Source organism: Megalobrama amblycephala, linkage group LG22, assembly GCF_018812025.1.
Source record: "Megalobrama amblycephala isolate DHTTF-2021 linkage group LG22, ASM1881202v1, whole genome shotgun sequence".
NCBI classification, from domain to species: domain Eukaryota; kingdom Metazoa; phylum Chordata; class Actinopteri; order Cypriniformes; family Xenocyprididae; genus Megalobrama; species Megalobrama amblycephala.
In genome coordinates this window covers 10,616,430-10,629,536 of record NC_063065.1, presented here as the reverse complement: position 1 = coordinate 10,629,536, position 13,107 = coordinate 10,616,430, and the positions used below count along the sequence as shown (strand labels likewise).

The following is a 13,107-nucleotide window of genomic DNA, read 5'->3' as shown; positions in this document are numbered from 1 at the left end:
TCAAATGGATCTTTACAAGATGTTCGTCATTCACTCTAAAAAATGCTGGGTTAAAAACAACCCAATCCTTGGGTTTGTCCATATTTAACCCAGCATTTTTTAGAGTGTTCATGCTGCATGCATGCATCGATTCCTGTGAGTACAGTATTTATTTGGATGTTTACATTTGATTCTGAATGAGTTTGAGGCTATATGCTTTGTGGCTAACGGCTAATGCTACACTGTTGGAGAGATTTACAAAGAATGAAGTTGTGTTTATGAATTATACAGACTGCAAGTGTTTAAAAATGAAAATAGCGACGGCTCTTGTCTCCGCGAATACAGTAATAAACGATGATAACTTTAACCACATTTAACAGTACATTAGCAACATGCTAACGAAACATTTAGAAAGACAATTTACAAATATCACTAAAAATATCATGTAATCATGGATCATGTCAGTTATTATTGCTCCATCTGCCATTTTTCGCTATTGTCCTTGCTTGCTTACCTAGTCTGATGATTCAGCTGTGCACAGATCTAGACGTTAATACTGGCTGCCCTTGTCTAATGCCTTGAACATGGGCTGGCATATGGAAAAATTGGGGGCGTACATATTAATGATCCCGACTGTTACGTAACAGTCGGTGTTATGTTGAGATTCGCCTGTTTTCCGGAGGTCTTTTAAACAAAGGAGATATATAAATATATATAAGAAGGAGGAAGCAATGGAGTGTGAAAATCAGCGTATGTCTTTTCCATGTACCGAACTCTTGTTATTCCACTATGCCGAGGTAAATTCAATTTTTGATTCTAGGGCACCTTTAATGACAGATATTTCATTTTTGGGTGAACTAACCCTTTAACTCTGCACTTTTAATGAATTTACATTTGAATATTCATCTTATAGATCCACAAATTCTTTTTGATGAGATGTCACACAGGCATAATAAGCTTCAGTGTAAATGTTGCATGCACAGAATTGCCGTTCCTCATTATTTGCATGGGAAAGAGAGCATATCAATCAGTGAACATTTAGATGTGGGGCGGCTGAACCTCAGCAGTGTCAACACAGATATTACAGTGAGTATTTTTCCCTAAATGCGATTTAGTTAGTTTAAATGGAAAATGATTAGAATGTGCACTGCTCCGAGACACAGAAATGAGCTTATTTATCACAAGACATGCTGTGTCCAGCCTCACATGCACACAGATGAAAGATATTCTTCTGTCTAAATCATTCTTATTTCAGCTTAATTTCATTGAGGAGGCCACTGCCAGATAGGCAGATGTAAATAATAAATATTTACAACATTTGCATATATCCAATGATTTTGTGAATTGTGAATATCATACACAGGAGGACTTAGGTTGTTACTTTTTTCATTGGCATAAATAGCAAAACTGATTTACCCAAATTCACTCTGGTTAATTATCATACCTGTTTAATTTAATTGCAGTAATTTCTTATTTGAAAGTACAGAGGCTATTTACATCAGCATTGTGATGGATCACTGTGTGAAATGGAATATAACAACATATTAATCACGGCACTTACATAATAGGCTTGTATTCAGAATAACGGATTCTATCAGTGTTTTAATTAAATTATTTTGTCTCTAAATATTCCTCAGACGACATACCCAATCAACCAGTGCCCTTTCCTTGAGCATGGCACTTAACCTCAAGTTGCTTCAGCAATTATTATACTATTTATAGAGTTAAAAGTCACTTTGGATGAAATGTGTCTGCTAATGACAAAGAAATTTTCTGTTCAAATATTTGCTGAATGCTCCAGATAAATATTTCAGACAGTGTTTGAATTCAGAAGTCGAAGAACAACATCTCCGGACATCAATTTAATATATACTACACTCTTAAGAAAAATAGTTCTAAACAGTACCAGATTAGGCTTCTTCGGCTTGTAACAACAGAGAACCCTTTATGGTGCTAAATAGAACCCTTTTTATAAGGTTCTATAAAGAACCATGCTTTGAAAGGACCTTAATGGTGTTATAAATAACCTTTTTATTAAGATTTTTTTTTTCATTAATATAAGTATATTAGTAAGTTACAGTGTGTGTCTCTTCTATTTGTTTATGTAAAAACAATCATGTTTATGAAGGCCAAAATTAGCAAAAATTGATAGTATGTGAGCCCTTTAAAATGTTAAAAGGAAAAATATAAAGTCATGGGATAGCTTTAATGTTTTTTGTGACTGGATATGTTTATGCATAAAGTAATAAATAAAAACTAACAATATGGATCATAAATTCAATATCTCTGTTAGTGGAGAGGATAACTGAACAAAGCTACTCAGACTTACATGTTCTGTTAAACTATAAAAAGACATGAGTGGTAGGAAATCAGTAACAACTTGAATGTTACATTTTGACATTTTAAGAATTTACCTGTTGATAGTGTGTTGACAGTCTGTGTAATCAGATGGTTGATAGCTCCAGAAAATGGTGGCTTTGACAGTTACAGATTTGAAAAACAAAAAGTCTGGAAAAAAAGAACCCTAAACGCTAACACAAAGAACCATTTCAGCATAAAGGGTTCTTCAAGACGATACGGTTCTAAACAGAGCTGTTACTACATGTAAAGAACCTTTAAAGAACCATCTTTTTTATATATATAATATGTATATATATAATTTTTTTTTCCTCAGTAGGCTACTCAGTGTATTCATAGCCTAGGCCTACTTTAAAGCTTTAAAGTTTGTACGTCAGATCTGCTATTATGTGTAGCTACTGTGAAAACATACAATTTCATTAAATGTCATCCTCCTTACTCTAGGTAGACGATATAATCCCTGAAATAACAGAAGGTTTCTGTACAACAACAAAATAGCGATCTGCAATATGAGCTTCACAGTGATATTTTGAACGGGTTTCGAAACGACTGGAAGACGTCATCGACCAATCGGAAGCCAGCGCAGGTACTACTATCAGTTCGCATTGTTCAGGCAACTCGCAGTTTTTGTTGTATTGTATTACATTTTTGGTCAAAATTACATTTTTTTGTACATAGAGTCCCTTTTTGATAACCTCTAACGGTCCATAGCCTACATGGCCATTTAGACTAGCGTATTTGAAAGCAAACGAGACAAAACAAGCCCACACATGAATCATTTTCTGCAGCCAGGTGTTCACAAAGAACTTAGACCTTGAAATTTCATCTATTGCTTTCGCACCAGCGCAACAAAGACAGTCGTAAGCTGATGACGAACAAGAGTGATGCAGTCTTGAGTTTTGTCAATATCTCGCAAGTAGTGAAGCTCCTCTCGTGCTCTGACGGTGATTCGCTCATTGGTCGCTGAACTGTCAGCAGCTCGAGCAGCGATGAGCCACTCACCCGGAGGACTGCTCGCTCACGGCTCTTATGATGTCCCCTCATCTGAACTTATGATTTACTCATCTGCCGATGAGACAGATAACGTTTGAATGAGTTGAATTTTACACGTTTGTAAGGGAGCAGGATACACTTTACGGACTGTAAAGTTTTTTTAATGGTAAACGAACATTACGGAAGAAAAAGCAGCTGCGATGGACGCTTCAAAATTGGTTTTATTAGTTTTAACGTTGAGCTGCGTGTTTTCTCCGGTAAGTATAGCATACTTTGTTTTTGTGTTATGGTATTTTAAATAGCATATGCAGTTGGTTATTGTTTCATTCCAGGCATTATGAGATGCCGTTGACATGTATAGCCTATGTTTCAAATTATTTTAAATCCATTTGGTGTGAGTTGTGTCATTTGTACCTCGCATATTTAGTAAAAACCATAAATCTGACTGGAAAGCCACCGAGAAGTTGGATGCTGATTCAAGAGCAGTAGCCTAGTCAGTGCGCTTGAGACGAGTGAAGGAGCCGTGTATCTTTTACTTTATAAAGGCATAATAATGTTGACTCAAGCAAGTCATTTGTAATTGTCTTTTTAAGACAGTGCATTTTAAAATAGCCTACTACTTTTTAACCTCGCAGAATGGGGTGAGCTCACCTGTTCAGATAGCGAGGAATCATATTCACGTGGAAAATTACTTAAATTCAGTTAAATTTGAAAATCATTTAGGCTTTAATAATGAACAGTGTTGACCCACGCGAGGTCATGATTTTAGTTTCCCATCTTTATTGATTTTTATGCATTCATAGCACCAGTCCCCACAATAATCTCAGTGAATCTATCTATCTATCTATCTTGGTAATTTATTATCTTTTGAATTAACATTTAATATGTGATTATATGTGTGATGTTGTTTTTTTGGTTATTTATTACTTTTCATTATCAAATGGTTAATTCCATTGGTTTTTGTAAATTGTAACTTGCTCTATTTATTGATTTCTCTCATATCCATCTACAGATTCTGTTCTGAATCAATCAATCAATCAATCAATCAATCAATCAATCTGTCTATCTATCTATCTATCTATCTATCTATCTATCTATCATGTTTTGAATTAACATTTAATATGTGATTACAGTGTGTGATGTTGTTTTTTGGTTATTTATTACTTTTTCATTATCAAATGGTTAATTCCATTGGTTTGTAAATTGTAACCTGATTGCTTGCTCTATTAATTTATTGAATTCTCTCATATCAATCTATAGCCTACAGATTCTGTGCTGAATCTATCTATCTATCTATCTATCTATCTATCTATCTATCTATCTATCTATCTATCTATCTATCTATCTATCTATCTATGTCTATGCAGAATAATCCATACAGTCATGAGATTAACACATTTCCATATTAAGGGAAAATTTATGCACTTTGCAAAACCAGAAAAAAATTAAACCATTAAACTGTGCAAAACCAAAATGTTGTAAGGTTCTGGTTCAGCTATGATACACATGGTAACTGTAACCGAAGCATTCGCTGATGGTGTAAATCATACACTTCAGTTTTCACAAAAGCCTCTCACCTGCACTTTTAGCACACTTCACCCTCTTGAATCACTGATAAAGGCAGCAGTGGTCTGCCACTCTCACCATGCCATGAGACATTTTGGTACTGACTAGGGAATTAAATGCACCAAACATCAGCTAAAAGCATCCTTTAGAAGACATTCCTGCTGCTATTTATTTGAGCAAAAATGAGAATTCAGGATGACTTGCATGTTGGAGGATGTTTCACACATGACGGAAAGCAGCATGATTGCAATGGAAATGTATTTGTTTCGCTTGAGTCACATTATCAGCATGTAATTGAGCTGTATAAGAAGCTGTGGATTTTCTGGTCTGAGTTTAAACATATTGTTAACCTTTGGAGGACTGTAGTGATAGAATAAACTTTGTTCCTTGCTATTTGTTTTGTCTTGGATAGATAGTTGGCATAGCTTTCTGCTCTTACCAGCTGTTTTTTAAATGATATAACATCTTTAGCATTCGAATTTTGTAAAGAACATTTTAATAATCTAAAGATTATTTTTCTAATTTAAATAACCTTTTGTGCATTCTGTTGATGTTAGAGGTTCTTCATATAACAATCAATGTCAGTGAAGAACCTTTATTTTTAACAGTGTTAGTAAGCTTATGGATGGTGGCTGCCACCGCCTTCTTCTCTAATTTACTTTATTCTAAGGTCAACAAGCTTTCAACTGAGCTTGTTTTCAAACTGATATAATCTTGACACTCAGCTTCGTGTGAGATAAATGAATGTGTGCTTCACACTTTCTCTGAATTCTAATGATCCTGGAGGGAAATTTTTAAAGACAAGAAATCAATCATTATGTAAAACAATTTATCTAGCATGTGTTTTTGATTAAGAAGCAACTATTGTAGCATAATCAGCAACAATACAGTTTGAGTCCTGTAAATACAGGTAAACAAAGTTTGATTATTTCATTTTATTTCCATTTCTATAACAAATTTCCACCTTACTCAAAGAGTAAGGCTTAAAGGATTAGTTCACTTCGGAATTAAAATTTCCTGATAATTTACTCACCCCCATGTCATCCGAGATGTTTATGTCTTTCTTTCTCCAGTCGAAAAGAAATTAAGGTTTTTGAGGAAAACATTCAGGATTTTTCTCCATATAGTGGACTTCAGTGGGGATAAACAAGGTCCAAATTGCAGTCTCAATGCAGCTTCAAAGGGCTCTACACAATCCCAGCCGAGGAATAAGGGTCTTGCCATGCATTACGTAATCATGTTGGAAAGGTCGCGCCTGACATAGACATTAGTAACGATCCAGTGTCTACAAAGCGAACGTTGCAAAGATCTAATCCAAACAACGTTTACAAAAAAAGGTAAAACAACGATGTCGGATGATTTAGAAGTTGGAGGAGAAAATGAGATGGAGTTTTTCACCCTAGCGTGGTACTTCCGCCTACGTCACGTGTGACCTTTCCAACGTGAATACATAATTCGTGGTGCATCACAGAGCAGTAAGACAAGCATTTGTGTTTAAAAATTATATACATTTTTATTTCTTTTAGAATATGACCAATTGCTTCACTAGATAAGACCCTTACTCCTTGGCTGATGCTGCATTGAACCTGCAATTTGGACCTTCAGCCTGTTGAATCCCAGTGAAGTCCACTATATGGAGAAAAATCCTGGGATGCTTTGAGAAGAAAGAAAGACATAAACATCTTGGATGACATGGGGGTAAGTAAATTATCAGGAAATTTTTTATTCTGAAGTGAACCAATCCTTTAAAGAACATTAAAATCGGGCCTAGAATAAGATGGAATACTCTTTTTGAAGACATGTAGACTAAAAGAACACATTATAATACAATTACTTTTAAATACAACAAATTATTATTACTTTCAATTGCATTTGCTCATATTTGTCAAGAAACGGGCCTTTAGGAAACAAATGAGGAGTTTCACAGCTGGAGATGTGTATGCATCATGATAATGAGATTTTGTTACAGCACACAAGTTTCCTGATGCAAAACTATGCCTTCAGTAAATGGTTTGTTCTTGTTTACTGCAAAAAAAGAAAATTTTTGCTCCTTTTTTGTCTTACGCACTATCTCTTGGAGCTGTATTGATATAATCAAAAGAACTAGATTTATATTTTGATAAAAGTATTCTCAAGTTTATTTTGGCTAAAAGTTGAGTGGCTTTTTTGCACTTGAATTCATTCCTTCACCTTCATTCTAACAGCAGGAAACAAGCGTTTAAGGCAGCTGACTGTGTGTGTGGAGAAAGTTTTCCAGACAGATTAAGAGCTCTCTGAAGAGCTAGAGCTGGAACTGAAGAGAAAGTAGCATTAGATTTCCTCAGCATCATTCTGTGCACTCCCACTCCCAAGAACACTCCCACCAACACCCAAACCTCATCATGACATGCACTTTTGTCTGCATGGTGTGTCAGCCCACCTCACTTACTCATGAAGAATAGATGTGAGACACATGTTGCTTAAGCATCACGACAACGTCCTTCATCTGTATTCTACTGTATATAACCAGCTATATATATTCAAGCTAAGTGTTTTTCACAGCGTTCTGTCTTTCTCAGGTTGTCCTATCTGGGCAGCGCCCATATGTGCCAGGCAATAATCATTTGATAAATCAGATGATAAAATGGTAAATTAAATGAGCGATCAATTATGAAGTGGATTAATAGATAGAAGAATCAAGAATTTGATCATTAAAAAAAAAAAAAAGAAACATAAACGATATTTAACTTTTAAAATGCTATTTCCAGTTTAGCAATAGACAATGTAGACGTTTTGATGAAACTAAATTAAATATGAATATGTGATTGATAATTGTATTTTATATTAATTGATTACTTTTTCATTATCCAATGATTAATTTCACAAATCAATCTATCTATCTATCTATCTATCTATCTATCTATCTATCTATCTATCTATCTATCTATCTATCTATCTATCTATCTATCTATCTATCTATCTATCTATCTATCTATCTATCTATCTATCTATCTATCTATCTATCTATCTATCTATCTCTGACTGTCTGTCTGTTCATTCAGTCATTCATGCATTCAAATATGATTCTGCCAGTCGGTCTCATCTAGGCAGCTTTGTTGACATATTTTCTTTGACTATAAAGGTTTTGTTAGTGTGAAATCATTTAAACAGCTGCTGGAAACTCCCCCAAACACTGGTGTCATGCTTCAGTTGTATACAAAAGTTTTATAATAACAAAACCTGACATGTTTTTATTATGTAGTGGTCGAGGGTCCTCAGTTTTATAAAGCGGCAGAAAAATCCCTAAAATCTTCTCTTATCTAAAATCATGGTGTGACACAGAGCAGATGTGTGTGCAGGAAGTTTATGGTTGTCTCTGGGGTGGTCATTTATGACTCTGCTCTGCATAGTCTGCTGAGTGATTAACTTGGGGTTTTCACTTACAGCAGTAGTGTGAGTGTGCAACAGATGTATTTCCTGTTTATTCAGGTTTATATTGCTTTTCCTCTTCTCCTCTTTGCTCATAAATAGTACAGGTCTGAACTTCTTGACAGCAGCAATATTTTTGTGGTCAACAGACTACATAACAAGACCCCAAATCACTCTGAACACCCGCAAAGAAACCTGCATGACACACTAGCAGCACTTGCTTGAGTTTAAACTCATGAAGACCCTAACTGAGGCAATCTCAGCATGCAGTGAGTGTGCAGAATTAGGAAAACTGCTGTGTTTTAGGTTGGCTTTTGATTTTCAAGTGATTGTGGTTACTTACAAGATGGACTGATCAGTGTTTCATCCACTGATGTGTGTGTACCAGTGATTGATTGTTGATTTCATTGTGCACTTTCAATATCATTGGTCTTGTTGGCTTCCCTTGTAAGTTATGGTGACACGACATTTATCAGGATCATTCCAGTTAACCATTCGGCAGAAATCAAGTGCTGTTGTAGACAAAATGTACATTTGGCAGATCATCTAAGAAATTAAAGGAAAAAACATTACTGTAATGATCTCAAGGATCAGTATCGGGGTCAATAAAGCAGTTTTTTTTTAACTCATCGATGTTGGCTATCCTAAGCCCGATCCTTTATTTTACGTCAGCTGTCAGGCAGGTGTCATGCAGTAGGTGGCGATATGCACCTTCAAGTTGGCTTACCAACTGCCATTAAAGGAAAAGAAGAAGCTCAAATGTGCTTGTGTGACGTTCGAGAACCAATGAGGCCTGTTGTAGTGCGGCAGAAACGCACATTCAAGCTTCCATGTTTAGCATATCTGCTGTCAGACTATCTGAGATGTCGTTGCCAAAATACTTTGCTATGGGTTTGCTTCTGACTTGAATGACAGACTGGCATTCTGACACTGTGAGCTTCATGCTTTCTAACCTTACCTAACCTTATACATCTTTCTTTTTTTTTGCAATTATTCTGTTTGTTGTACATAAAATACAAGAAGTTTATATCAGTAGTCCCATATTTATCATTTTAACCACGCAGTCTGTTAACAATGTCTACCATTGTAACAGATGTTTACATCTAACAATGGCTTTATACATACATTCCATATATTGGAATTACTCCATAGGGATAGATGCCCCCCCCCTCCCTTTTTTCCCCTTTTTTTTCCTTTTTTTTTTTTTTTACATTTGAGCCCCTGCACACACAAAAAAAACTTGATTGGGACATCCCTATCTCAGACTTCTCAAAGATTTTGAAACTAGCACAAATAATACAAAGAATAGCTTTTTAATTACAAACCTGATTCCAAAAAATTTGGGACACTGTACAAATTGTGAATAAAAAAGGAATACAATAATTTACACATCTCATAAACTTATATTTTATTCACAATAGAATATATTTAAATTTAAAATGTTGAAAGTGAGACATTTTGAAATGTCATGCCAAATATTGGCTCATTTTGGATTTCATGAGAGCTACACATTCCAAAAAAGTTGGGACAGGTAGCAATAAGAGGCCAGAAAAGTTAAATGTACACATAAGGAACAGCTGGAGGACCAATTTGCAACTTATTAGGTCAATTGGCAACATGATTGGGTATAAAAAAGAGCCTCTCAGAGTGGCAATGTCTCTCAGAAGTCAAGATGGGCAGAGGATCACCAATTACCCCAATGCTGCGGCGAAAAATAGTGGAGCAATATCAGAAAGGAGTTTCTCAGAGAAAAATTGCAAAGAGTTTGAAGTCATCATCATCTACAGTGCATAATATCATCCAAAGATTCAGAGAATCTGGAACAATCTCTGTGCGTAAGGGTCAAGGCCGGAAAACCATACTGGATGCCTGTGATCTTCGGGCCCTTAGACGGCACTGCATCACATACAGGAATGCTACTGTAATGGAAATCACAATATGGGCTCAGGAATACTTCCAGAAAACATTGTCGGTGAACACAATCCACCGTGCCATTCGCCGTTGCCGGCTAAAACTCTATAGGTCAAAAAAGAAGCCGTATCTAAACATGATCCAGAAGCGCAGGCGTTTTCTCTGGGCCAAGGCTCATTTAAAATGGACTGTGTCAAAGTGGAAAACTGTTCTGTGGTCAGACGAATCAAAATTTGAAGTTCTTTTTGGAAAACTGGGACGCCATGTCATCTGGACTAAAGAGGACAAGGACAACCCAAGTTGTTTTAGCACTCAGTTCAGAAGCCTGCATCTCTGATGGTATGGGGTTGCATGAGTGCATGTGGCATGGGCAGCTTACACATCTGGAAAGGCACCATCAATGCTGAAAGGTATATCCAAGTTCTAGAACAACATATGCTCCATTCCAGACGTCGTCTCTTTCAGGGAAGACCTTGCATTTTCCAACATGACAATGCCAGACCACATACTCCATCAATTACAACATCCGGGTACTGAAATTGCCAGCCTGCAGTCCAGATCTTTCACCCATAGAAACCTTTGGTGCATCATAAAGAGGAAGATGTGACAAAGAAGACCTAAGACAGTTGAGCAACTAGAAGCCTGTATTAGACAAGAATGGGACAACAATCCTATTCCTAAACTTGAGCAACTTGTCTCCTCAGTCCCCAGACGTTTGCAGACTGTTATAAAAAGAAGAGGGGATGCCACACAGTGGTAAACATGGCCTTGTCCCAACTTTTTTGAGATGTGTAAAATCAACTTATTTTTCCCTTAAAATGTTACATTTTCTCAGTTTAAACATTTGATATGTCATCTATGTTGTATTCTGAATAAAATATTTTTCTGTTTACACAGCTATCACAATTGCTTAAAAAAAACTGTATAAAAACAAAAGTAGGAAACATTTGACAGACAGAAAAAAAAAGCATGAGAAGGGGAAAGGAAGAGATGTAAGAGTGGAAGGTGGTGGAAAGATTTAAGGAATGGTTGTAATGAGAGGTAGAGGAAGTGTAGAACAGGTAGAAAGAGATAAGGGAGAGAAGGAGAGAGATTAAGAAAAGGAGGGGGGATAGAAAGAGTAGAATAGGGATAAAGGTGAGGAAGTAAAAGAAGGTTAAAGTGGAGGCATTGATGTAGTGGAAAGTAAAGAGGAGAAATTTTAAGAAAACATGAACTGAAAGAAAGGGGACAGCAAGATAGAAGAGGAGTGAAGAGACATAGAAGGTAGACTTTCAAATGAAATTGGAATCACCCTAATTGACCATGTAATAAATCATGGCCTCTTCTTGAGTGTAGCTAGGAAACAGAACCAAAGTGTTACTATGGCATTCCACTTCTATACTTATGCCAAGTTTACACTACAGGACTTTAAACGTTGGCAGATCGCTGTGCTGTTCAGACTACATGACTTGCTGTGGAGTTTTGAAGTCATTGTGGTTACACACTACATGAGCTGACAACAACGACTTTATTTGAAAATGGACATTGGGAAGAAATTAGATTAAATTTAATTACATTTTTTTTAAATTAAATGAACCCTTTCACACATAAGTTTAAAATATTCTGGCTGACCTCCCAGAGTAAATTCCACCATTAGAATGTTTCCTTTATTGTTCCCATGACACTGTATGACAGATGTATCGCTTTTCTCACCATGTCATCGACTACCTGATATTCCGATTCTCATATATTTGCAAGTGAGTGTTTTGTCATTTAAAAACCTACATCATGATCTTATAACGCGAGATGGGTGCGCCTTGTTTGTTTGCGCTTTAGTTCAGTCCTATCAGTCGTATTTATAAGCTACAGCATGTGAATTCATCCATTTGTACCGAAATACATGTGGCCGGTGAACTGGGAGAAGAATAGATTGAGCTTTATAGTTACCTAATGTGTATCTGATATGAATAAATGTCTGCAAATTATAGGCTATTTGAATGTATTGTCATTGCTGCTTCCATAGACATCAGTGTGTATTTCATTGGCTGTTGCGTCGCGACACGTGACACCACAGGATATCGAGTTGGCCGACAGCTGCAGATATTTAGCATGCTAGATATTTGACTGGCATCTGCGAGGTGTCGGTGATGCATCAGCGAGCTTCTTTGATGCGTCATTGAGTAGTTCACACATAAATATTGGCGAGCACCGATCACCCGCTGATTTTCCCCCGATCACAGCTCGACCTGTCAGCGAGCTCGTTAACAGATCGTTCAGACAACATGATATTTTACGTTTCTGTTGATTAAACCAATCACCTTCATTGTATTAACTCAAATTTTTGATTTCAATGAACTCAAAATTTCAAGGCAACTTACTTTTTTAAGTTTCACCAACAATTCTTTTTTACAGTGTGATGACAATAGAGAACACACCTGTAGTTTTGATTATAGTATTTACTTTTAATAAATGCATTACCAGAAAAAAATGGAGTGTTTTATTTTACGGTAAAGTTGAACCGTTTGGCTAAGGTAAGAGTATGTTTATTTGGCTGTGTTAATTGTTTTGAGAGCAGTGACATGAGTTTGGAGAAATGTGTCAAATCGACTGAATGTAAGAGTCCAATTACCACATTTACTTGATATTCCTCAAAAAAATTAAAACACATTTGAACAAACAGAATCAGTAATTGACAGAAATCAGTAATTAGTGTCAATCTGTGTAGAAAATAAATGAGAAGAGATTGGCCATTTGCTTTGATGACAGTAAAATTACATGACATGTCAACTGTCCAACTGCGCTTTAGCCTGAAAGGCAGTGAAACAAAAGTGCATGTCCCAGTGTTACCTGATACTTCTGTTCTCCTCAACAGCAGACATAATAATAAAAATAAATTTTTCACTGGCAGCA

At 36.1% G+C, this 13,107-nt stretch overlaps 1 protein-coding gene across 1 annotated transcript in view; it reads left to right on the top strand.

The window, feature by feature from the left end:
* The first annotated feature begins 3,282 nt into the window (after positions 1-3,282).
* vipr1b (vasoactive intestinal peptide receptor 1b) overlaps positions 3,283-13,107 on the top strand; it is a 79,481-nt gene continuing 69,656 nt past the window's right edge. Inside the window, exon 1 of the mRNA XM_048174539.1 lies at positions 3,283-3,587. Coding sequence (XP_048030496.1) covers positions 3,531-3,587 — 57 coding nt within the window. The 5' untranslated portion in view covers positions 3,283-3,530. The remainder of the gene's footprint in view (positions 3,588-13,107) is intronic.